The sequence below is a fragment of the Saccopteryx leptura genome, chromosome 11, assembly GCF_036850995.1.
Source record: "Saccopteryx leptura isolate mSacLep1 chromosome 11, mSacLep1_pri_phased_curated, whole genome shotgun sequence".
Lineage (NCBI taxonomy): Eukaryota > Metazoa > Chordata > Mammalia > Chiroptera > Emballonuridae > Saccopteryx > Saccopteryx leptura.
The window spans coordinates 47,718,171-47,745,260 of NC_089513.1; the positions used below are offsets into that span (position 1 = coordinate 47,718,171).

A 27,090-nucleotide genomic window follows, 5' to 3' on the forward strand; every position below is an offset into this window, starting at 1 on the left:
AACATACTGCCAGGGACTTACCAGATGTTGTTCACATTCACTCAGTAACTCCTTCCTCCAAGTTATTTGTTATCTGTATAACATATTACAGTGGTTGAATTTCTTTCCTGAGCAACCCTGCCCTGTAACACATATTACATTACTAAACAAATGTGCCAGGCTAGGGATTCCTGATGAGCTCAGTGTTGACAGGTTCCTAAAAAGACCAGGATACAAAAATCACTGGCCAGCTGGGGATAAAGCAACAACCTGGAACACTGAGGTCACCCGTTCAAAACCCTGGGCTTGCCTAGTCAAGGAACATATGGGAGTTGATGCTTTCTGCTCCTCCCTACTCCTCCCCCTTCTCTCTAAATATTAATAGATAAAACCTAAAACAAACAAACAAATGAACAAAAACCCCCATCACTGGACAGAGCAATTGAAGCTGCAATATTTGGGGCAGCACGCAATGTTGGTGGCCTATCCTGATCTCCAGCTCCCATCTCCAGCTGCTGCGGCTAACTGCTCAGCCCTCTAACCTGCTCCAAAGGTTTGTCCTTGGGGCTGCAGATGCTCCAGGGCTCCCTGCAGGATCAGGCTGAGGCTAGAGGTCATGTACGGCCAGATTCTTGACTGGCTTCTTCCTCTTCTCAATCTTGTTTGTCTCACCCCCTTAAAAGTTTCACCTGAAGTTTCAACTGAAGGCACAAGTTAATAAATTACTTGTGTCAGAGACTCAGGCTCTGCTTCTAGAGAATCTGACGTATTGATTTTCTGTAACCTAATGTTTTACACTCTTTCAAACTGCAAGGTTATGGCTCACATGTAGTTTAACAAATAAGCTTAGAGAGTCACAGCCAGCACACTGAAACAACAACAAAACAGAATAGTCCAGACTACAAGAGAAAATATTGCAGTGCATGACATTTGATATCATATGCATATGTCATGGAATTTTTATTTCCATTACATGTGCATTTATATGTGTATATAAGTATGTGTGTAGATGTATATGTATGTCAGGCACATACAAGAATCAACAAATGACAGCAGAGTAAGTGGAACAACGGAATCGATGTTTTCCTCTCTCTCTGTCTCCCTCCTCTCTCTCTGAAAATCAATAAATTCTTTTTTAATTAAAAAAATATTTTGGAAGCCACTGCTCCAATCCCTACTTACTCTCTGATTCTATTACTCCATTATATTAAACCCTAGGAGGGCAAAATAATTCAATATATTTGATCAGCCTCACATTATAGACTTTTAGTTTAATGAGAGAACAGCTGAAGAAGAGAAAATTTAGCAGTGCTTTCAATCCTGACAAAGGTACAGCTAAGATCGAACTGTTTTTATAGTCAGTTTTTATAGTCAATATTTTCCATTCTATGCTACAATTTACGTCCATTGTAGTGTCTCTGAGCAACACTGACAGATTTATCTAAAATTCTTTGTATTGATAACAAAGGTACTTTAGTATAAAAACCTCCATATAAAATAAATATGATTTTCAATGATATATTTTTATAATAATCATCACTAACAAGCACTTACTATGTGTCAGGCAATGTTTTAAGAACTTCTACTGTATATCAGATCATTTAATACCCTCAATGATCCTTTAAAGTATTATTCTTTTCAAATTTTTTTTGTGTGTGTGTGACAGAGACAGAGAGAGGGACAGATAGGGACAGACAGACAGGAAGGGAGAGAGATGAGAAGCATCAATTCTTTGTTGCGGTACCTTAGTTGTTCATTGATTGCTTTCTCATATGTGCTTTGACCAGGGGGCTACAGCAGACTGAGTGACCCCTTGCTCAAGCCAGCGACCTTAGGCTCAAGCTGGTGAGCCTTGCTCAAACCAGATGAGCCTGCGCTCAAGCCAGCGACCTTAGGGTTTCGAACCTGGGTCTTCCACATCCCAGTTCGACGCTCTATCCACTGCACCACTGCCTAGTCAGACTCTTTTCAAAATTTTTAAAATGAGGCACAGAGAAGTTGAACAACTTGTCTGAAATCACACAGCTAGTAAATGGTACAATGGGGGATTCAAACCAAAGCAGCATTTCTCCAGAATCAGTGAATTACTCACTTTGCCTTTAAAAGTTACTTTTCTCAAAACAGCTCTTAATTCATCATGTAAAAAGGAAAAGTGCTAAGTCATAAAACAGCAAGCACTAAAAAGGAACTTTGCATAAAAAAATATACAAATTCTAGATAGTGAAAAAAGTTACTCCTTTGAGTTGTAGTTACATGGGTGTAAGCTATATAATTTGTTAACTAGACATAAATGCTTTATGCAGGTTTTATATGTGTTATATTTTCCAAAAGGAAAAGAGGAAAAGCTATGTTAGCTATTGCTTTATAAACTAGAATTAAGAAATTACCAGTTTTGGCCTGACCTGTGGTGGCGCAGTGGATAAAGCGTCAACCTGGAAACGCTGAGGTTGCCGGTTCAAAACCCTGGGCTTGCCTGGTCAAGGCACATATGGGAGTTGATGCTTCCTGCTCCTCCCCCCTTCTCTCTCTCTCTCTCTCCTCTCTATAATGAATAAATAAAATCTTTTTTAAAAGAAATTACCAGTTTTTTATCTTTGTTTTTTAAATATTTTGTTTAGTTTTTTTTTAAGGAAATGTATTTGAAAATATTTTGAAATAGTTTATTTGGGTTTTTTTTTTAAAGATTTTATTTATTCAATTTTCAGAGAGGAGAGAGAGAGAGAGAGAAAGGGGAGGAGCAGGAAGCATCAACTCCCATATGTGCCTTGACCAGGCAAGCCCAGGGTATCGAAAAGGCAACCTCAGCGTCCCAGTTCAATGCTTTATCCCACTGCGCCACCACAGGTCAGGCGGTTTTTTATTTTTTATTTGTATTTTTTCCTTTATTATTAATTTTAATGGGGTGACATTAATTAGGGTACATAGATTCAGAGAAAACATCTCCAGGTTATTTTGACATTTAATTATGTTGTATACCCATCACCCAAAGTCAAATTGTCCTCCGTCACCTTCTATCTGGTTTTTTTTGTGCCCCTCCCTTCCCCCACCCCCTCTCCCTCCTCCCCCCACCCTGTAACCACTACACTCTTGTCCATGTCCCTCAGTCTCATTTTTATGTCTCACCTATGTATGGAATCATATAATTCCTAGTTTTTTCTGATTTACTTATTTCACTCAGTATAATGTTAATATTTGCGGCATAGACAGTAGCACTCACCAAATATTCCATCTGCTCACTCACATTTTCCAGCTCCTCTTACAGTTAAGTGGGGCCGTGTGGCAAGTTCTGGCCAATGAAATGTTAACAAAAATGCCCGATGGCTTTAGGTGACCCCTGTGTTTTGGTCGTTTGACCCCCGCCGGGGTCGCAACCCACAGGTTGAGAACCACTGCCTTATGCAGTAAGCCCCCAGGACAATGAGCTTCTGACCTGCATCGGATAGTATAGTCCTCAGTTGTGTTTCAGCTCCAGGCCCAGAAAAGCAGCAAAACCAGATAAGCAATGCCAAGGCTGACATCAGGACCAGCTGTATTGACTAATGACCCTTGCCCTGCTGACATCCCTGGCGCCGACCAATCAGTAAGACCATGACCCTAAAAGGACACACCTGGAGAGCTGATAAATACTCTATTGATCCCCGCCCCCCATTAGCACAGAAAACCCAGTATGCTCTCCCTCCTGGGAGCACAGCTGTGCCTTCTCCCTCCTCCCCTTCTTTGCCTCAGGTGCATTTTTCTTGCCCCTCTCTTTCTCCTAAACTCTAAGGGACTCCACAGACTTGCAATGAGGGGAGCAGTGGGCAGCAGCAGCTCTTCCTGGGCTTCCCCCTTGAACCTGTCTCCAAGGACCCCTTTTCTCTGACTTTTCAGTGGGCTGACGCAGCCCTGCTTTGGCTCACTTCTTTCTCTTAAGGTTCCTAGAGCCAAAGGAGCCCCCCTGCCCCCCGCCCAGGCTCTCCTGTTGCTTCTTCTATCCTAGGTTCTTCCTTGTAGCACTGTCCCCAGCTTTAATAAGCGTCCTTTCAAAATCACCTGGACTTGTGTTGTGAAATCTCTCCTGCATGATTCAAGAACCCACACATGACCAGCCAGTGCTAGGCAGACCCGAAGGCCAGGTCTCCTCTCCAGTAACAAAGCCACTGGAATGTTGGGACAAATTTGTTACCTCAACACAACCTAGGCTGACTAATGTGGTATTAAATTAACCCTGAATGTGCTCGGGTATGTAGTAATCTTTTACTCTCTAATCCTTCTTCTCAGATATTTGCAGGTGTCCACCAAAGAAATGTTTCTAAACAAGATGAACAGATGGCAAACTTAACCATTCTGCCTTCCCCCAATGGCACTCTCAAGATCCCTCTTGAAGAAAGTGCTGGGAATTCTAACTTCATCAGCTATATGCTGAAAAAAGCTGTACAGCTTTTTAAGGAACATTTTAAAATTTGGTAAGCAGAGTGCCTGATTAGGAATGCTTTGTTGACAGAAATAGATAATTCATAAAAGGAAAAAAACAACAAAACTAATTTTAAAATACCTGGAAAATATGTCAACTTTAATAATAATTAAATGCATGAAAACTAACAAAATAGCATTTTTTGCCTATTAAATTTGCAAAATTGAAAAAAGAAATCCTGAAAGGAATGTGATAAAATGGGAATTATTTTATGTTATCGGCAGGAATGTAAACTGGTTTTTTCCCCTTTTTTAAAAGCTACATGATTATGCACGTCAAGAGCCATAAAATTTCTTTTTATTAAAATTTTATTTAGAAAATTAAATTTAATGGGATGACATTGATCAATAAGAGTACATAGGTTTCAGGTGAACATTTCTATAGCATTTGAACTATTGATTGTGTTGTATACCCATCACCCAAAGTCAAATAATTTTCCATCATCATTTGTTTGTCCCTTTTTTTTTTTTTTTTTTTTTTTTACAGAGACAGAGAGTGAGTCAGAGAGAGGGATAGATAGGGACAAACAGACAGGAACAGAGAGAGATGAGAAGCATCAATCATCAGTTTTTTGTTGCAACACCTTAGTTGTTCATTGATTACCTTCTCACATGTGCCTTGACTGCGGGCCCTCAGCAGACCAAGAAACCCCTTGCTCAAGCCAGCAACCTTGGGTCCAAGCTGGCGAGCCTTCGCTCAAACCAGATGAGCCCGTGCTCAAGCTGGCAACCTTGGAGTCTCGAACCCAGGTCCTTCCGCATCCCAGTCTGACGCTCTATCCACTGCGCCACCGCCTGGCCAGGCTATTTGTCCCTCTTTACTCCTCTCCCCTCCCCTCCCCTCCCCTTCCCCTCACCCCCTTCCCCTGGTAACCAATGTCCATGAGTCTCAGTTTTATATCCCACCTATGTGTAAAATTATATAATTCTTAGCTTTTTGTGATTTATTTATTAAAATTTCTTTTTGATATAATAATTCTACTTCTGGAATCAATCCTAAGGAATAAATCTAAATTTGATTAAAAGTCCCCCCACCTCAAGATCTATATTTGCAAAATTATTTAAGATAGTAAAATATTGGCTCTGGCCAGTTAGCTCAGTGGTAGAGCATCAGCCTGGCGTGCGGGAGTCCCGGGTTCGATTACCGGCCAGGGCACACAGGAGAAGCGCCCATCTGCTTCTCCACCCCTCCCCCTCTCCTTCCTCTCTATCTCTCTCTTCCCCTCCTGCAGCCAAGGCTCCATTGGAGCAAAGTTTGCCAGGGCGCTGAGGATGGCTCTGTGGCCTCTGCCTCAGGTGCTAGAATGGCTCTGATTGCAGCAGAGCAACGCCCCAGATGGGCAGAGCATCGCCCCCTGGTGGGCATGCCGGGTGGATCCGGACGGGCGCATGCGGGAGTCTGTCTGACTGCCTCCCCGTTTCCAACTTCAGAAAAATACAAAAAAAAAAAAAAAAGATAGTAAAATATTAAAAACAATCTAAATGTCTAAAAACAAGAGAATGGTTAAGTAGGTTTTATCTAAATATCTTCTATATTAGTGGCACAATTAAAACCATGTGTATTACTCTCCTTTGATATAATGATCAGTCTTAAAGAATAATTAAATTTTAATTCTCAATTATAATTCATAAGGGACCTTGTTAGTAGGTCACCATCTATGTATAATTAAACTAGATATTACTGGATTTGCTGCCTTCACCTTTATCTCTGTGTTTTAAGAACTTTTTTCAATTTATATCAAACAACCATTATCTCTTTAGTATCTACTAAGTGAAAACAGAGGATGCAGGTACTATGGAGGGGAAAGTGATGAATTCAGCACAAATGAGCTTTCTATCAAGTCAGGGTGCAGGATTGTAAAAGACACATACTGGGAAGAGTAAAGCAAAGCACTCAATGAGTGCCCAAGGGTGGGGCCTCTGGAAGGTGAGGAGAGGTGCTTTCATGATCCCAAAGTGTAGAAATTTCTCTCAGTATATTTCCTTTCTTTCTCTTCCTTTCCCACTGGCCTCCTGTCTGCTCTCCTTTGCTCTTTTCCTTTCCTCCCTTCCTGCTACCCTTCCCTCTACCTTACTTCCTTAAAGAAACAAAAAAACAACCCCCCCCCCCCCACACACACACACATCAAATAAAAATGTGGAGGTGGGAGGGGAAACCATTTCAAAAATGATTCCAACAAAGGGGAATTTGTGAGCGTACAAGGCAAGAAGGAGTGGAGTGTTTTGGTATTAGGAATGTTGACAAGTCCTATTAAACCCATTTCTCCCAGTAGGGGCCTTTGAGCTCTCTATGTCTAGGAACCTCCCACCTGTATGAGTTTAGCTGAGACCAACTCAGCTAAAAGAAATGGAAAACACTGTCTCATTGACAAAATTAAAGGGAAAGCCAGACAACAATACCTGGGGCTCAAACTCTGTAGGAAATAATGTGCTAATGCCCAAATAGGTATTGACTATATGCACTTCTATGCAAATAAAAAGATTTTTAGTAAAATCATCTGTTCACTGATTTTTGTGATGATCAAGGTACAATAACAATGGAAAATAAGATATTGAGATATTGAGCATGTTATTTACTAAAAAGGCTCACAAGATAACCTTTCACAAAGGCGATCTTAATTTTCTTTTTACTTTATAGTTTTTAGATTCTAAAAGTAAAAGAAAATCATGAATTCCAAAAATTTAGGAGACAAAAATTATCCATAATTCCACCATTTTAACAAAGCCACTATTATCATCTTATTATTTTTTCTTATTCACATTTTTTTTCCACTGATTTTCTTAAATGCATTCCAAAAAATGGAATTATTTGTCTAAAGGTAACATTTTATTTTTCTTTATTTTTCTTGCCAAATTTGATAGCACTAATGTCTGGCATACCAGTTTCTCATATTCTAATTAGCATTTTAATTTGAAAAACTTGACTAATAAATGAAAATTTTTATCTTACTGTTATAACTTGTGTTTTTGATTATTCAAAAGAATGAACATTTTTCCAAGTTTGCTTACTAACTTAATTTCTTCTTTTGTGCATCCTATTCAATACAGTGGATAAGACTTGTCAGTGTACTGATTAGCTCAATGCATCAGGGTCTCGAACCTGCCAACAGTGAGACCTTAGAAAAATACTAAGGAAAATAACAGAAAAGATGGGGGAAAAGAATTACCACATCATCTGTAATCACGTAAATGTTTGTTAGGTGCCCTAGCTGCAAGTATGTAGCTTGCTAAAACATGGTGTTGGAATTCATGGGAGTCCGAAAGACCAGAGTAACAAGCTTTATTAAAAGGAAGAAAGGAACCCTGCCCAGCACTTCTCCCGAGGAGAAGAGCACCGGTTACAGACTAGGGGCAAGTTATATAGTGTTTGGGAGAGCCTGAGGGGATACTGAGGCAAAAGTCCTGGTATGTTCCCTTTTATGGTTTGAGGATTTCAGCTTTCTGGAATGCTCCTTCTTGGGGCAGGTCGACCAGCTTCTTGGAATTCCTCTGTCTCAGGGGCGATAGTCCAGAAAGGGTGAGGTCTGACAGAGAAGCGGAACATCAAGAGAGCAGTTTGGAATTCACGTATCTATCACATGGATTCCAATTTTATATGGTGGAGCAGATATCTAGAACCCTCTTCTGGAATTCTCAAGTAATCTAGCTTCCTTCCCTGACTTCCCTGATTGGCTTGAAGAAGTGTTTTATTTCCATATTCTGAACTTTCACAGCTGCCAGGAGTGGGATCAACAGTTACAGGCTGCACCAGAATGTCTTGCACATCCCAAACATTCAATATGCATTTGTTGATTGTTTTTACCTACATGATCATCATGATTGTTTTTACCTACATGTTGAACAAAAGAATAGGTTGTGTCAGCAAAAATAAAAGGCTGACAGCTGTGGGGGGGGGGGGGGGGCTGAGCAAGGGGAGTGAAGGGTTGAGCAAAAAAGGATAAAAAAATGCATAGACATGAACAAGAGTGGTGATTATGGGGGAGTTGAGACGGCAGAAGAGTATATAGAGGAATAAATAGTGATGGTCAAAGATTTGACTTGAAGGGTAAACACACAATCTGTTGTATAAATTTGTGCTGTAGAATTTGGCACCTTAAACCAGGATAATAATGTTAACTAGTGTCACCCCAATAAATTCAATTAAAAAAAAATAAATGAGCCCTGGCCGGTTGGCTCAGCGGTAGAGCGTCAGCCTGGCGTGCGGGGGACCCAGGTTCGATTCCCGGCCAGGGCACATAGGAGAAGCGCCCATTTGCTTCTCCACCCCCACCCCCCTCCTTCCTCTCTGTCTCTCTCTTCCCCTCCCGCAGCCAAGGCTCCTTTGGAGCAAAGATGGCCCGGGCGCTGGGGATGGCTCCTTGGCCTCTGCCCCAGGCGCTAGAGTGGCTCGTGTCGCGGCAGAGCGACCCCCGGAGAGGCAGAGCATCACCCCCTGGTGGGCAGAGTATCGCCCCGCCCCTGGTGGGCGTGCCAGGTGGATCCCGGTCGGGCGCATGCGGGAGTCTGTCTGACTGTCTCACCCCGTTTCCAGCTTCAGAAAAGTGAAATAAATAAATAAATAAATAAATAAATAAATAAATAAATGAAAACAGAAAAAAAAAAGGTCACCGATCCAATGCCAACAGGAGTCTGAGTCCCCAGACTAATGTGCAGTAAAGAGAGAAACTTAATTCAGTTGAACAGTTTGTGAACCAGAGAAATACAATCCCAGGTGTAAACCAAAAGTGTGCTTTTTAGACATAAAGGAATGGCCCTTATATAGAGAAAGTGCCCATGTAGTCTCTGATTGCTCCATTGTGATGCAAATTAGGAATTCATATTTGCATAGTTGGTTGGTCGAAATAGCAGTGTCCTGACTGGTTGAAATTGTGCATCCTGATTATTATGGATTGGTCAGTAATGATGCAAGTGAAGATGTAGCTTTTCAGTTCCAATTGTACAGAGCAGATCTCAGCCCATTGGTTGAAAAAGGATTCCAGGAACTCCTTTATATGGGTCAGCTCAGACTGCAGAACATAGTGCAGGAGGCTTGGCTGCTCAGTCTATGCCTCCCTGATATGCAGTGTGCTTGAGAGGTCTCTGTGCAATGGCTGCTAAACTCTAGGTAGAAATTTGGGCCCAATTACCCATGGGAGTCCTTCTTAGCAGATACATTCCCTCTCAGGGTCAACAATCACAAGCAACAGAAGTTTAATGAGCAAACACTGTGTATATGTAGAGTATAGAATAGACAGTTTAGTTTTACACCAGAGGCAGGGTCCATCATAGAAGTTTATCAAACCAGAACTGTGAAAATCCCTTCAAATAGAGCTGTTCAAAATATCCATACATATGGGTTTTCTATTATTTTGCTGTGTTAATTTTTCTTTTTTTTTTAAACAAATCTTTTTTTTTATTTTTTTTATTTTTTTTATTCATTTTTTTAGAGAGGAGATAGACAGAGAGAGAGAGAGAGAGAGAGAGGAGAAGAGGAGAGAGAGACAGGGGGGAGGAGCTGGAAGCATCAACTCCCATATGTGCCCTGACCAGGCAAGCCCAGGGTTTCGAACCGGCGACCTCAGCATTTCCAGGTCGACGCTTTATCCACTGTGCCACCACAGGCCAGGCAATTTTTTCAAAAGCTAACAATATTTATTATATTACTCATTTTGCCTTTTATTTCAACAAAAATTATGCTCAGTTTATAAGTAATTTATTAATATTTTGACTATTGCTTTTTTAAAAAAAGGTAAGAAGAGCTGATGCATTCTATACCCTGTAAGTAGGATTACCTGTTCAGCTGAGACCTGAAAATCCTGAAATAAATGAGATAATACAACAAATGTAGTTGCAGGAATGTATGTCAATTATATGTTATGAAGTACTGTTAATTTTCTTATGTTGAATGGCAGTTCAAATCGTTACAATAAAAATTTCTTTTCAAAAAATCAAATGTACATATTTTTGTATTCTATGATACATTCTTTATATATATTTATATATTGAATATAAATATTCTGATATATCCTACTTTCTAATTAACAAAAGATTCTTCTTCCACTTTGCTTTTGAATTTAATGTATAATAATTGACTTTTTGGGGAAAAAAATCTGTAATTCATGCTTTTGTTTGGTAAAGACCTATAGCTTCCCGTAGGATTTTTTGTTTTGTTTTGTTTTTTTGGTGTGGTAAAACATACATAACAAAATTTACTATTTTAACTATTTTTAGTATACAGGTCAATGACATTAAGTATATTCACAGCCATCACCACCATACATCTCCCCAACTTTTTCATCTTCTCAAACTGAAACTCTGTATTCATTAAACAATACTCCCCATTCTTCCCTTTTCCCAGCCTTCTGCAACCATCATTCTACTTTCTGTCTCAGTGAATTTGACTACTCTAGGTAACTCATATAAATGAAATCATACAGTATTTGCCTTTTTGTGACTGGCTTATTTCACTTAGCATAATGTTCTCAAGGTTTATTTATGTGTTCACATGTCAGAATTTCCTTTTTTATTGTTCAAATTTTATTTTATTTTTTTTTTAGAGAAAGGGAGGGGGGGGACAAACAGAAAAGAAGGGAGCCCTGGCCGGTTGGCTCAGCGGTAGAGTGTCGGCCTGGCGTGCAGGAGACCCGGGTTCGATTCCCGGCCAGGACACGTAGGAGAAGCGCCCATTTGCTTCTCCACCCCCAACCCCCTCCTTCCTCTCTGTCTCTCTCTTCCCCTCCCGCAGCCAAGGCTCCATTGGAGCAAAGATGGCCCGGGCGCTGGGGATGGCTCCTTGGCCTCTGCCCAAGGCACTAGAGTGGCTCTGGTCGCGGCAGAGCAATGCCCCGGCGGGGCAGAGCATCGCCCCCTGGTGGGCAGAGGATCGCCCCCTGGTGGGCGTGCCGGGTGGATCCCAGTTCGGCGCATGCGGGAGTCTGTCTGACTGTCTCTCCCCGTTTCCAGCTTCAGAAAAATACAAAAAAAAAAAAGAAGGGAGAGAGATTAGAAGTACCAACTCAGAGTTGCAACACCTTAGTTGTTCATTGGTTGCTTTCTCCTTGGTGCCTTGATTAGAGGGCTCCAGCCAAGCGAGTAACCACTTGCTCAAGCCAGTGACCTTGGGCTTCAAGCCAGTGGCCATGGGGGTCATGTCTATGGTCCCATACTCAAGCTGGTGAGCCCATGCTCAAACTGGCAACCTTGGGGTTTCGAGCCTGGGTCCTCAGCATGCCAGGCCGTTGCTCTATCCACTGTGCCACCTCCCGGTCAGGCAGAATTTCCTTCTTTTTAAAGGCTGAATACTATTCCATTGTATCTGTGTGTCACATTTAGTTCATCCATTCATCTGTCGATGGACACTTGGGTTGTTTCTACCTTTTGGCCATTGTGAATAATGCTCCTATGAACATGGGTGTACTGCATAGGTTATTTTTTATTTTTTAAAATACTTTATTCATTTTAGAGAGGAGAGAGAAAGAGAAAGAGAGAGAGAGAAGGGGGAGGAGCAGAAAACATCAATTTCCATTTGTGCCTTGACCAGGCAAGCCTAGGGTTTCGAACCAGCAACCTCAGTGTTTCAGGTCGATGCTTTAACCATTGTGCAACCACAGGTCAGGCTGGTGTTTTGTTTTTAATTAATACAACAGCACTCTCTTTTATCTGTGCAATATGTCATACATTTTTTAGGAAAAAAAGAAAAAGGTGGTTTTGACCGACACTTGTGTAACCTCGTAACTTGGGCCTTGATTCAATATAACAATAGGAAAGTCATTAGCCAGTATATGTCACTAAGAATTACATCAGAGGGATTCATAATTAGTCTTTCAAATTATAACAAGAAATATAATTAAAAAGTGGACTTACAATCTTTAAAGCATATTCAACCCAGTCTTGAGTTATTTGATAGAAAGGCTTGTAAGAGAAAGATTTCAGAGGTAGCCCATTGAATATAATCAACTCCAAATGAAGATAAAGCCTTTCCAATCATAATTGAAGGCTATAAAAAAACTAGCACACTATTGATAGAATCCTGGATTTCTGAATGTATAGCAAATCTCAAATAAATAGGGCTTCTTCAGCCATACATTTTATATATTTGTCAGAGAAAGTGCCAAGAATAAGTTATAAAGGGAACCTAACAGCCTGACCTGTGGTGGCGCAGTGGACAAAGCATCAACCTGGAACACTGAGGTTCCTGGTTTGAAACCCTGGGCTTGCCTGGTCAAGGCATATATCGGAGTTGATGCTTCCTGCTCCTCATCTCTTCTCTCTCTCTCCTCTCTAAAATGAATAAATAAAATAAAGGGAATCTGACTATTTTATAGCCAATGAGTTATCAAAAACTTATGAAGAGAAAAGGGAGAAATTAGACTCAAAGCAGGTAGGTGGAAAAAGCCTTTGCATGCAGACCTGGAGTTTAATCCTGACTGCTCTATTTCCTAGGTGTGTGATTGGGTTAGACCCTTAATCTCTCTAAACCTCAGTGTTTTTACAAAGTGGCAAAAGTAAGAGTTTTACAGAGTAGTTGCAGGAACAACAGTTAACATAATGATAACCCTCAATAAGTGGTAACTTTGACTATATAAAGAATACTATTATTGGCCCTGGCCGGTTGGCTCAGCGGTAGAGCGTCGGCCTGGCGTGCGGGGGACCTGGGTTCGATTCCCAGCCAGGGCATATAGGAGAAGCGCCTATTTGCTTCTCCACCCCGCCCCCCTCCTTCCTCTCTGTCTCTCTCTTCCCCTCCCCCAGCCAAGGCTCCATTGGAGCAAAGATGGCCCGGGCGCTGGGGATGGCTCCTTGGCCTCTGCCCCAGGCGCTAGAGTGGCTCTGGTCGTGGCAGAGCGACGCCCCAGAGGGGCAGAGCATCGCCCCCTGGTGGGCGTGCCGGGTGGATCCCGGTCGGGCGCATGCGGGAGTCTGTCTGACTGTCTCTCCCAGTTTCCAGCTTCAGAAAAATACAAAAAAAAAAAAGAATACTATTATTAAATACCTGACTCATACTCGGCTCTCAAAAATGTTCATTTCTTGTTTACCTTTACCTAAATGTACCAACATTTTTGAGAATTTGTTGTGTAAAGAAAAGGGGAAGATTTCTCTAGAGCAATAATATTCAAATGTTTTTGCTCTGATACAGCCAATAAGGAAACTGAAAAAGTTATATATATGCTCTTGTACATCATGTCTCAATATAAATTGAAAGAAAGCAAATTTTAGTTTCCCCATGTATTGTAAATATTAATATTTTTAAAAAGAAACAATTTTATCCTTTTTAAAAATGTATCCAGTGGAATTTATATTTTATGGCAGATTGATACCCAGCATCATCCATTTAAACAAATATACAAACAAGTTTTTTCTTAATAGTAAGGAATTTTATCGCATTTCATTTTCTCCTTAAACTTATTTACATTCCACTTTCTTCAGAGAATTTTATCCTAATGCAATATATATTTTTATGCTTGAACATCTTTTATTGATCAACAAAATGTAAATATTTTTAAATTTTAAAAATTAAAAACTTTCCAGGACACAAAAATCTAGGTATCAAATATTCATGCTGGATTGAGTCACTACTATATTACTATTTGTACATAATTGATTAAAATAACATAAAGATACTGCAAATTTCTATGACTATGAAAAAATAAAAAATTTTAACGGAAATAGATCTCTTAATGAGGAGAGCTTTTTCCCTCCCTAAGTTAATAATTCTTATTTCTTCCTAGAGTGATATAGCATCAATACCACCCTTATTTTTCATTTTTATTTTCCCAAGTGCTGGGAAACCTGCTGGCCTGATGCGCTTGAGGCTGGAATGTTGTTTCTCCAGATCTTCCCTTGCTGGTTTCCTCTCACTGATCAGGTCTTAGCTCAAAGGTAACCTCAGGGAGGTCTTGTCTGCTGATGGGATCTAAAGTAGTCCCTCTGTACCCTCTGTAGCCCTTTCCATAGGTCACTATCTGCAAGTGTCCTGTTTGGGTACTTTTGCATTGTTCCCCTCTCTGCTGGAATATCAGTTCTGTGAAATCAGGGATCTCATCTGTGGGGGGTGTGTGTGTGTGTGTGTGTGTGTGAGAGAGAGAGAGAGAGAGAGAGAGAGACAGAGACAGAGACAGAGACAGAGAGACAGACAGACAGACAGGAAGGGAGAGAGATGAGAAAGCATCAATACTTTCTCATATGTGCCTTGACCAGGGGGCTACAGTAGACTGAGTGACCCCTTGTTCAAGCCATTGACCTTGGGTTCAAGCTGGTGATCCTGCGCTCAAACCAGATGAGCACATACTCAAGCTGGTGACCTCGGGGTTTCGAACCTGGGTCCTCTGTGTCCCAGTCTGATGCTCTATCCACTGTGCCACTGCCTGGTCAGGCTTATCTGTGTTTTTTTGACAGGTGGTAGACACTTGATATAAACGTTTGTTGGATGAATAAATGAATGAATATGCTTCCCGGGAAGATCATTCACTGTATCCTACATTTATGGAGCAGCTACCCAGAAAGAAACCATTCTCGCCTGACCGGGTGGTGGCGCAGTGGATAGAGCGTAGGACTGGGATGCAGAGGACCCAGGTTCGAGACCCTGAGGTCGCCAGCTTGAGCGCGGGCTCATCTGGTTTGAGCAAAATTCCACCAGCTTGAGCCCAAGTTCGCTGGCTTCAGCAAGGGGTTACTCGGTCTGCTGAAGGCCCGCAGTCAAGGCACATATGAGAAAGCAATCAATGAAGAACTAAGGTGTTGCAACGCACAATGAAAAAAAAACTAATGATTGATGCTTCTCATCTCTCTCCATTCCTGTCTGTCTGCCCCTGTCTGTCCCTCTCTCTGACTCACTCTCTGTCTCTGTAAAAAATAAATAAATTTAAAAAAAAAAAAAAAAAGAAAGAAACCATTCTCTATTATCATTAAACCAAGACCCCCAAGTACCACAGTAGAAGTGGAATCTCCACATGAGCAGTGGAGCCTACTCTTGTAAACAGAAAACAAATCTGGATTCAGGGTTACCTGCCACCTTAATGCCAATAAAGAGAGATGAGGACCAAGTAGGTATAAGGTGCATCACCGAATTGCAGCAACTTGAGAAGACAGGTGACTCCTGTCCAAAATTAACTGCCTTAACACTCTCCTGGTGCCGGCAGTTTTTATAAGGTTTCAGGAGCAAAAGAAAAAAAGGGAAAAGTCAGAGCAGAGAGTCATGTAACAATATGCAAGAGGTGGGGGTTCAGCTGCAGGAATGTCTCCTCTGCAAGTTCCTTTTATGTAACACAGGCCCCATCAGCACGGTCCTATCTGGTGTCCTTGGTAACTCTTCAGGACAGCTGGGACCTGGCGCCTCTGGGACCATCTGCCTCTGGGGATTATCTGTGAAAATATTCCCTGTTTCTTAGGATACAAAGTAAAGATTAAAGATTGGTGGGCTAACAGATATATGAAAAGATGCTCATCTTCTTTAGCTATTAGAGAAATGCAAATCAAAACGGCAATGAGATACCACCTCACACCTGTTCGATTAGCTGTCATTAGCAAGACAGGTAATAGCAAATGTTGGAGAGGCTGTGGAGAAAAAGGAACCCTCATACACTGTTGGTGGGAATGTAAAGTAGTACAACCATTATGGAAGAAAGTATGGTGGTTCCTCAAAAAACTGAAAATAGAACTACCTTATGACCCAGCAATCCCTCTACTGGGTATATACCCCAAAAACTCAGAAACATTGATACGTAAAGACACATGCAGCCCCATGTTTATTGCAGCATTGTTCACAGTGGCCAGGACATGGAAACAACCAAAAAGCCCATCAATAGATGACTGGATAAAGAAGATGTGGCACATATACACTATGGAATACTACTCAGCCATAAGAAATGATGACATCGGAACATTTACAGCAAAATGGTGGGATCTTGATAACATGATACGAAACGAAATAAGTAAATCAGAAAAAACCAGGAACTGTATTATTCCATACGTAGGTGGGACATAATAGTGAAACTAAGAGACATTGATAAGAGTGTGGTGGTTGGGGGGGGGAGGGGGGAATGGGAGAGGGAAAGGGGGTGGGGAGGGGCACAAAGAAAACAAGATAGAAGGTGACAGAGGACAATCTGACTTTGGGTGGTGGGTATGCAACATAATTGAACGACAAGATAACCTGGACTTGTTATCTTTGAATATATGTATCCTGATTTATTGATGTCACCCCATTAAAAAAATAAAATTATTAAAAAAAAAAAAAAAAGATTGGTGGGCTAACTTTCTAATTAATTTATAGGCCTCGGCTTTTCACAGTAAATCATGTGGCTGGGCTTTCATAAACAACTATTGTGATTTAAACTCCCCTAATTGCTGCATCCACTGATAGACCTTGAACAATCTGATGTTGTTGTTTTGGTTTGCACAAGGATGCAAAAGAAAGAATCCGGCCCTGGCCGGTTGGCTCAGCGGTAGAGCGTCGGCCTGGCATGCGGGGGACCCGGGTTCAATTCCCGGCCAGGGCACATAGGAGAAGCGCCCATTTGCTTCTCCACCCCCACCCCTCCTTCCTCTCTGTCTCTCTCTTCCCTCCTGCAGCCAAGGCTCCATTGGAGCAAAGATGGCCCGGGCGCTGGAAAAGAAAAAAAAAAAAAAAAAGAAAGAATCCCTGCGCTTTCTGTCTGTCTTCGTGGCAGCGCAGATTGAATAGGGGACTACATCTGCAGAAGACAAAAAAAAAGAAAAAAGAAAAATAAAAAATAAACTCCCCTAATTGGTAGGTCCCTCCCCAGTGTAAAATTTCCCTGACTTTCCTACAAAGGTAAACTTTTCATTACATTTCAAAGTAAAGGCCAAGGAACCATTAAGAGAGTATAGCAAGCAGATTAACTATTTCCTAACCCTTACATAGCTCCTATTCATTTCACCTGAAAAGCTACTGTTGCTGAACCCAATTTTTTAACTTTTGGGCTCCCCTATCATTGTGTCTGGAGATTAACCTGCGGTACAATGGATATTCTGCCAGCACAGTTAAACTCAGTTCAAAATAACAGAAGGAAACTAAACCCAGAAAGTAACTTGCTACTGGGTTATCTGTGATATTTTTAGCCTGGGGTCCTCCTATGGTTGGAAATGTGAGAAGACACTCTTTGGTAAGTGTGGAGCTGGGGGAATACCTGCATTTAGTTGGCTTTCTGCAGGCGTATCGAAACCCTGCAATAACAGGCAGAGTAATCCTGCCAGCGAAGAGCTCCACAGTTCCTGTCTCACCAGGACTGTGCCTCCAAGTAGCACTTATTTTCCTACAGCCAGGGCACTCTCCAGCTAGTGCAGACAACATGAGTGTTTATTCCTCTCCCTCCAAAGCCTGTTTTCTGAGTTCAGGTTCTCTAACCAAACATGTCTCTTCCAAAACGATCATCAAAATGCCCACACATCTGGAGACAGCCCATTGCCACCCATCTTATCCAAACAGTACAACACAACACAGAGGGGCCACCATTCCCAAAGAAGATAAGGTGACTTTTAAAAAAACTATTGTAGGCCTGACCTGTGGTGGTGCAGTGGATAAAAGCGTCAACCTGGAATGCTGAGGTCACTGGTTCAAAACCCTGGGCTTGCCTGGTCAACGCACATATGGGAGTTGATGCCTCCTGCTCCTCCCTCCTTGCCTCTCCCCCCACCCCCAAATAAATAAATAAATAAAACACGTTTTTTAAAAAAAACAAAAACTGCCCTGGCCGGTTGGCTCAGCGGTAGAGCGTCGGCCTGGCATGCAGGGGACCCAGGTTCGATTCCCGGCCAGGGCACATAGGAGAAGCGCCCATTTGCTTCTCCACCCCCCACCCCTTCCTCTCTGTCTCTCTCTTCCCCTCCCGCAGCCGGGGCTCCATTGGAGCAAAGATGGCCCGGGCGCTGGGGATGGCTCCTTGGCCTCTGCCCCAGGCGCTAGAGTGGCTCTGGTCGCAACAGAGCGACGCCCCAGAGGGGCAGAGCATCGCCCCTGGTGGGCGTGCCGGGTGGATCCCGGTCGGGCGCATGCGGGAGTCTGTCTGACTGTCTCTCCCCGTTTCCAGCTTCAGAAAAATAAAAATAAATAAATAAAAAAAACCCCAAAAACTATTGTGTGTGTGGGAGGGATGTGTAAGGGGAGGGGTAGAATGAATCTATGTTAACCTAGGAAAGGCCAATCTGGTCTTGTGATAGGTTAAATAGATTGAAAATATTTGCTGTTCTATAATCCAGTGTATTTCAGTGTACTGTGGCCTTTGTGAGCACTCATATAGTAACCAAACAGCAAAACATGGTATTGGGCAAATGAGTTTGTAAAATTTGTATTTTTTTTAGTTTACTCACTTTTATTGTTATAAAATGGCACTGAGAAGTGCCAGGTATATGTATATGTGGTCTATGAAATTGCGAATTATCTTCCTGCTTGGGAAGGGCTATTGTTTTGCTAATGTTTGTGGGTCCAGGTAGTTTTTGAAGAAGAAGAGGAAGAAAGAAGCCATGTTTGCAGAGTGAGAAAGCAGAGAGAATGCAGAGTGCTGAAGAGGAACCCAGTTTTGCAAAGAGAGAGAGAAGGTGTGCAGATGGGGAACCAGAGCTGAGGGGCTTTGGGAGCCCTACTGATGCTTATGGGGGCCTTTGATTCTAGGAGGAATCGGAGAAGATTCTCCTGGTTGTGAAGCCAGAGAATGTATCAGAGCTTTGAGAGCTCTGAATGAAAAGGTGTGGGTCAAATAAGTTTGCAAATATGATGTATATATTTGCTTGCTTATAGTTTGCATTGGGTGTGGGGGACAGGCTGTAAGCAGGCAGGGTTGTTATAGCCTAAGGCAGGGGTAGTCAACCTTTTTATACCTACTGCCCACTTTTGTATCTCTGTTAGTGGTAAAATTTTCTAACCGCCCACCAGTTCCACAGTAATGGTGATTTATAAAGTAAGGAAGTAAATTTACTTTATAAAATTTATAAAGCAGAGTTATAGCAAGTTAAAGCATATAATAATAATTACTTACCAAGTACTTTATGTCGGATTTTTGCTAAGTTTGGCAGAATAAATCTTTATAAAACAACTTACTATAGTTAAATCTATCTTTTTATTTATACTTCAGTTGCTCCGCTACTGCCCACCATGAAAGCTGGAACATCCACTAGTGGGTGGTAGGGACCAGGTTGACTACTACTGGAGTAAGGCTTAGTTTTAAGACTAAGCCTTTCCCACCCTTTTAATACTAAGATCTTCTCAACACTAAACTTTTTCCCACACCCTTGACTGTTGCATGATGTGGGGTGGTGCACTCTTATGAGGAATCCCATTTATGCCTCAGATAAGTGGCTTTGTATTAGAGACTTCCTTATTTGTATACTGGCTTAAACACTAATTTCTACACTATAAAATAAGGGAGACCAGGGGCTCTCTCTCACAGTTCCTGAAATTTCAGAAGAGAGGCAGCCAACATGGCAGAGTGCTAAAGGAGAAGCCAGTTTGTGCAGAGAGCAGGAGATGGGGAACAGAGGTGAATAAGGCTGGTGAGGTAGAAACCTTTGATTCTAGGAATACTCGGATAAGTCAGTGGCTTTGTGAACACTGAAATGGAAGTGTTTTCTCACTGTGTGTATTTTCTCGCCCGCCAGGTGCAAGCTAGGATTAAAGGTAATGACTCACCAGTTCTTGGCTCCATTGTTTCATTGCCGTCTGTCCAAATCAAATGCGAACCTGCACGGGCCAGGCAGCTGTGATGGTGGTCACGGCTACTGGTTTTACAAAAGGGAAGTGTTTTCCCTGCCTATTTGCTCATCGGCTGGTGCGAGTCTTTATTAAACAGAATGGCCCACCATTTTTTGGCTCCACTGTTTCTTTACTGTCTGTCCGAATTCAATGAGAACCTGCATGTGTGTGGCCACGATGGCAGCAGTCACTGGCCCTACACACGGGTTTTCCAACTATGAAGATTGTGAAATGTTGCCTGAAACACTTCCTTAGTCTGTTCTTAGGTTTTTTGGGTTTTTTTCCTCTCTCTCCAATTAACCTAAATGACTCAGTATTTAGTCAATTGTCTTTGGGATTCACCTTATGTTGCATAGGCTTTGTGCCACATAAAGGCATGCAGCATTGTTTTTGCAGAACAGACTAGTGTTAACATAAGAAATTTTCAAACCTGTAAGATTTTTATGAGTTTATCTGAGCCAAATTGTCAACAATTGCTGAGAAGCAAAGTCTCAATGGATTGAGAAAGTGCTCCAGAAAATGGCGGTTTCACCATTTACTTTATACATCAAAATCAAAGAGAACCGTAAGGGGGTTACATGAGATTGACTGGTGATAGATCTGGGAGGCGGGAGAAAACCAAGTGGGGAAATCTTCAGGATCGGATAAAAAGTAAAAATGCAGATACTGAAACTTCTTTTACATAGGCAGGAACAAGACAGTTACCAGTTAGCAAGGAACACGATAACAATAACAATGAAGGGGTTTGTTGGCTCTTGCTCTGGTGGGATGCCTGCCCCAAGAGAAGCAGGAAAAGATTACCTGCATGTTATCAGGTACTTTACTGTAGATACAAAAGATGACAGGCTAGATTAAGGTAAGCATTGACCTTTATTAGAGAAAAATACCTTCCAAAGACAGGACTACCCACCATGAATTGCTTTTTAGTTAAAGTTTTGATTTCAGACCATCCTGTGTGGTTACTTTAGGCCTCTGAGTTTGCAAGGCCACTATGCAGGCTTTCCCTGAGCTTGTCAGGTTCAGCATGAGGTCCCTTTTTCACCCACACTCGTTAGAGCTGCAGATGAGAGTTGCCTCCTTCCAGAATCTGTTTTTCCATTACAAAAATGTTAGCCTTGAATTTGAGAAGAGCATGTTAGCAGAAAAAATCTAGAAACTTGTGAGTTAGTATAGGGGTTACACTCACTGGACTCCATCTTTTTTTTTTTACAGAGAGAGAGAGAGTCAGAGAAAGGGATAGACAGGGACAGACAGACAGGAACAGAGAGATGAGAAGCATCAATCGTTAGTTTTTCGTTGCGCATTGCGACACCTTAGTTGCTCATTGATTGCTTTCTCATATGCGCCTTGACTGTGGGCCTTCAGCAGATCAAGTAACCCCTCACTTGAGCCAGGGACCTTGGGTCCAAGCTGGTGAGCTTTTTGCTCAAACCAGATGAGCCCGCGCTCAAGCTGGCGACCTCGGGGTCTCGAATCTGGGTCCTTGGCATCCCAGTCTGACACTCTATCCACTGCGCCACCGCCTGGTCAGGCCTGGACTCCATCTTGACCAAAAGAACTTCATCTTACAGGCCTATGACTCTGTTATGGGAAAGGGAACCTGGCCCAGTGGGGGGCTGGCTAGGGCCTGCTGCTGGTGCGTGGGTTCTTGACTTCATTGAAAAGATTTCACAACACAAGTCCAGGGACATTTATTAGTGTTGGGGACACTGAATCAAGGAAGGGCCTAGGATAAAAGAAGCAGCAAGAGGGTGGGGCTTTCCAGAAATGTTATAGGAAAGAAATGAGCCCAGAGGGGCTGCTTTGGCTCACTGGGAAGGGTATTAACTCATTGCTCCCCTGGTTTCAAGTTTTGTGGTGTCCCTTGAAGCTTAGGAGAAAGAGTGAGGCAAGGAAAGTGTGCCTGGGGGTAGGGGGAAGAAGAGGAAGACAGGAAAGGGAGGCTCAGGAAGGCTCTGGACAGGGGAGAGCCCAAGAGGGCTGGGTCCTCTCTCCTAAGGGCTTTAATAGGTAGAGATTTTAGGGGTGGACCCAAGGGACGATCTCAATAGAATATTCATCAGCTCTCCAGGTGTGTCCTATTAGGGTCTTGGTCTCAACTGATTGGTTGGCACAAGGCACTGGTCATTTGTCAATGCAGCTGGTTCTGAAGTCAGCTGTGGCATTGCTTGTCTGGTTTTGCTGCTTTTCTGGAGCCTGAAGCTGAAACACAGTTGAGGGCTAGATGTACTTGATGCAGGTCAGAACCTCATTGTCCTGAGGGCTTAATGCTTAGGGGCTATTCTCTTGTCCCCTTGTTTATTCCCCCCTCTAAGGGGCTCTCACCCACATGACTACCAACATGCTAGGAAAGGAAAGATCCAGGCAGGGTCTGAACCGCATGACCAGCAATATGAAATTAGAGGGCCTAAACTGCATGAGCAGCAACAAACTAGGGTAGCAAAAGGTTACCCTGGGGGAGGTCCTTGTTTTCTCAGTTTTGCTTGTTGCTAGGCACTGGGGGCTTTCTGTGCCTGGCCTATAGTCCCTGTTCTGCTTATGTCTAACTGCCTAACACAACTCCTTGCTTTCAATTAAATACCGTAGTTACCTTAAAGAAAAGAATATCTGCCCTGGCCGGTTGGCTCAGCGGTAGAGCGTCGCCCTGGCGTGCGGGGGACCTGGGTTCGATTCCCGGCCAGGGCACATAGGAGAAGCGCCCATTTGCTTCTCCACCCCGCCCCCCTCCTTCCTCTCTGTCTCTCTCTTCCCCTCCCGCAGCGAGGCTCCATTGGAGCAAAGATGGCCCGGGCGCTGGGGATGGCTCCTTGGCCTCTGCCCCAGGCGCTAGAGTGGCTCTGGTCACGGCAGAGCGACGCCCCCTGGTGGGCAGAGCATCGCCCCCTGGTGGGCAGAGCGTCGCCCCTGGTGGGCGCGCTGGGTGGATCCCGGTCGGGCGCATGCGGGAGTCTGTCTGACTCTCTCTCCCCATTTCCAGCTTCAGAAAAATACAAAAAAAAAAAAAAAGAAAAGAATATCTGACAATATCTTTCTTAACATCTGAAATGCTGGTGGCTGAGACCAGGCAGGTCCACACCGCATTCGGACAGATGGTAGAGGAAGTGTAGAGCTGGAAAGCGTAGGGCCATACCCATTTATTGGAGGCAAGCAAGGACAGGCAAGCAAATAAACAACAAAAGTGAAAGAGCTGATAAACAAAGGAATATCTGCTATTCACAGTTAACGGCAAGGGAGCAAGGAAAACCGCACCTCACGGTGGTGGGAGAGTGATCTGGGAGAACCACAGCCCAGGGGAAGGACCCACAGCCTTATATAAGCTAAGCACACATGCCTCTGCCACGTGCTCATGCACTAATCAAAGTGCTTGCAGCTGGTAAACCTGTGAGCAAGCCTAACATGGCTGTCCCACAACATCATTTTCTGCAAAAATTGTTGTCAATTAAATAATAACCTGAATGTTTACACAAACATTATTTTATAGGCACTTTGGGTGGTCTACTGACCATGGAAAACATCTTGTGACAACCTTGGGGTCAATAGCAGTGGGATTATGACCATGAGACAATTGACCTCAGCGTTCCCAGTCCCTACAGCCACCCACAAGAGCCCCTCAGGGAGCTCCGCTTCCCTTTTCTGGTTGATTCCCTTGTGCAACAGCTCTTTTCAATAAACTCTGCTTCATCTTGTACTGAGTTCAGTGCTCATTTCTATGACATTGAGACTCAAAGACTTGCATTTGAGGTCTAGTTACACTTGCACAGAAAATAAACTTGAGATTATAAACAAAAAAACAAAAACAAAATGGACTTTATTGAATGGCAAGATATAGTTGTAATACTGGTTGTTGCAGCCAGGCAGATTAACATCGAATCTGGGCAGACGGTAGAGGAACTGCACAGCCAGGAAGCATTGCGCCATTACCCATTTACTGGAGGCTCACAAAGACAGGTGAGCGAATAAACAAAGAAAAACCTGCTTTTTGCAGTGAAGAGCAAAGGATCAGGAAAACCCCACCTTGCAGTGGTAGCAGAGTGATCTGGGAGAATCACCCCTGATGGAAAGCTTTCACAGCCTTATATAGACTATCCACATGTGGCGCTGCCACGTGCTCATGCACTAGTCAAGCAAAGTGCTTGCAGCCGGTAAACCAGCGAACAAGCCTAACACAGCTGTTTTCCCAACATTCCACCCCATTAGGGTTGCTCCCCTCATAATCCACACAACAGGTATCTTCTGTGATGTTCCCTGTGTGAGGAGTGAGGTACATTGCATAAACAAACAGTACAGACTACAGCAACAGAATTACAAAGTACAAGTTATGGGCAAAAATGATAGAGTGGTCAGAGGTACCAAGAGAGGCAAATCATTCCCTTCTGGCAGGATACAGGCCAGAGTTTTGCAAACAGCACAGTAGCTGGTACCAGAGGCCACCCTGGGCAGGCATACCATACCTTATTGGCCTGCGCACCAGGATCTGCTTGTTCTATAATAAAATGAAAGAACTCATTGTTGGCCATAAAGAAATTACAAAGGTGCCCTTCATAATGCTGTCTCCCTGAGCACTCAAGGGATAATACACTTCTATCTTAGGCGGCCAGATGCCGGTTTCCCAGAGAGTTAACTGGAGGTCCACCTCTAACCCCTTACCCCACGGTGCCAACAAGGCCACCAGTGTATGTGGAGGCCTGTACAGACCAGGGCCAAGTCCATTGAAGCCATTGGCCTTTAAGGAAGGCTGTTGGGGCCAGGCAGGAACATGTTGTCCTGCTGTCCAAAGCCCGACTGGAGTAAAGCATCTTTGGTGCATATCTGCAATTGACTAAGAGTAGCTGCCCAGTGCAGGAGGGCCTCCATGGGAGCTGGGCCCCTCTGTCAATGTCTCTCATTTAAAATCCAGAGTACTGCCTGACCTGTGGTGGCGCAGTGGATAAAGTGCCAACCTGGAATGCTGAGGTCGCCGGTTCGAAACCCTGGGCTTGCCTGATCAAGGCACATATGGGAGTTGATGCATTCCTGCTTTTCCCTTTCCCTCTCTCTTCTTTCTCTAAAATGGAATAAATAAAATAAAATAAATTAAAAAACAAACAAACAAATAAACAAAACCCTAGTTTAAAATCCAGAGTACTGTCCACAAGTGGCGAGTCTATCCAGTAAGGGAACTGGTGCCCCCCTCCTGTCGTAGTCCCTGCTTTAAGAGTTTTTATACTGCTCAATGATACCAGTGACCTGTGGGTGATAGGGAACCTAGTCCACCCAGATCTTGAGCCCACTGCTTCACCATAAAACCAGTGAAATGGGTACGATTGTCACTTTCTGGACCATCATCAATATAATGGTACATGCGAACTGCCTCTGGCTGTTTGCATTTAGCCAGGTCAGCAGCCACCAGCCCATGACACAAGGTGGGGCTATGCAAATAGCCCTGGGGTAATACTGTAACAGTCCATTGCTGCCCTTCCCAAAGGAAGGCAAATTGGTTGACTCTCTGCAGCTATGTCAATAGAGAAAAAGGCATTAGCCAAATCTGCCACAAAGTGGTATGTCCCCAACTCATGGCTTAGTCTATCCATCAGGTTAGCTATCGAGGGAACAGCAGCGTGCAAAGGGGGAACAACAACTTTATTAAGTTCTCTGTAATCTACTGTCATTCACCTGGTTCCGTCTGGTTTGCGCACAGGCCATACCAAGGCATTGTAAGGGCTGTGCAATGGCTGGATGATCCTCACTTTTTCTAGTTTGAAGACTGTCCCTGTGATTTCTTTATAACTGCCTGACAGGTGGTACTGCTTTGTGCTAGTCACACACAGGGGAACAGGTAATTGAAGGGGAAATGCGCTGCGTGTCCCTGCAACACTGCTTTTACAACCCAAACTCTCAGCCGGAACTCCCTGGCTGTGGTTTCCAACCACAGTCCTTGTAAGACATCTACCCTCAAAATATATTCAGGAATAGGAGATACATACACTTTCTATGGCTTAGGAGGCAGTCTTCCTATCTCCAATGGAATAGTTATTGGCTTCACTTGAACAGGTTGGCCTCCATACCCGTCAATGGCCACTGGGTTCCAACAAACCGCTCTGGGTTCTCATAGAGGAAGGAACATTCTGTACCTGTATCCACCAAGGTCAACACCTATTGTACATAAGAAGGGGACCAGTAGATTGCCAGTTTCACATGAGGCCTCCAGTCCCCACCCATCCCTGTTAGACGGGTCCCTTGGCCTTTCTCCTATTCAAACTGGAACAGCGGGCCTTGGGGATCCTCCTCTCCCTTAGCTGTCTCCATTATACAATCTTGTAACCATGCTGTCTGCATACCAAGAGTTTTATTGGTAGCTGCTAGGGTCATTTGTCTCAGCGGCTGGAACCTCTGTTCTGGTTTAAGCTACTGCCAAAGCTCCAAAAACCTTTATTAGGCTTTCCATCTAATTTCTCCCTATCTGCCCCAGCCACAATCAAATCTACCCACATCTGTATTTGGGTAACCTTTACATGCCCATTTCTCTTGTTAGTCGGGGGACAGCATGGGCAGCAGCCCTCCCAGCCTTATGATTCTATGCTGCCTCTAGCTTTCCAAAATCTGCTACCATTTATGTAACCATGCTGGTGGGCTGCCCCACATAGGGACTCAAGATAGCCACTAGTGACCCAAAAAGGGCTGACTGGGTGCTACAGAGAATTAGGTCCCTCATGCCTGCTGTAAACACTTCCCCATCTGGCCCCTGAGACCTTGGGTTAAAGGCAGCATTCTTCATACCTAGTTTCCGAAGGACCTGAGGCAGCTCACTATAGGACTGCCACCAACTCACTACCCCTGGCAAGTCCCCAGCATTCTTCCAGACCGTCCAAATGGCAGCCATCACCCATTTTAATAGGGTATGGTTTCCTGGGTTGTCATGGCAGCTCTGAAGATACTGCCTCAGGGAGGAGTGCATGGTAATGATAGCCAATTTCTCCATCTCTGTTCTGGAGAGC

General features: G+C 43.3%; 1 protein-coding gene and 2 pseudogenes across 2 annotated transcripts in view; all 3 read left to right on the forward strand.

The window, feature by feature from the left end:
- The window catches only part of CLUL1 (clusterin like 1), a 45,816-nt gene extending 30,882 nt beyond the window's left edge, over positions 1-14,934 (forward strand). Inside the window, exons 8-9 of one of the 2 annotated variants that reach the window (XM_066353267.1) lie at positions 4,240-4,424; positions 14,806-14,934. In XM_066353267.1, coding sequence (XP_066209364.1) covers positions 4,240-4,424; positions 14,806-14,812 — 192 coding nt within the window. In that variant the 3' untranslated portion in view covers positions 14,813-14,934. Of the gene's footprint in view, positions 1-4,239; positions 4,912-14,805 lie in introns of those variants that run through there. The other variant, XM_066353268.1, reaches the window with a different exon arrangement.
- A 1,821-nt stretch (positions 14,935-16,755) lies between these two features.
- On the forward strand, positions 16,756-16,850 carry LOC136383649 (small nucleolar RNA SNORA31; annotated as a pseudogene).
- Positions 16,851-17,014: 164 nt separating this feature from the next.
- Positions 17,015-17,104, forward strand: LOC136383650 (small nucleolar RNA SNORA31; annotated as a pseudogene).
- Positions 17,105-27,090: the final 9,986 nt, after the last annotated feature.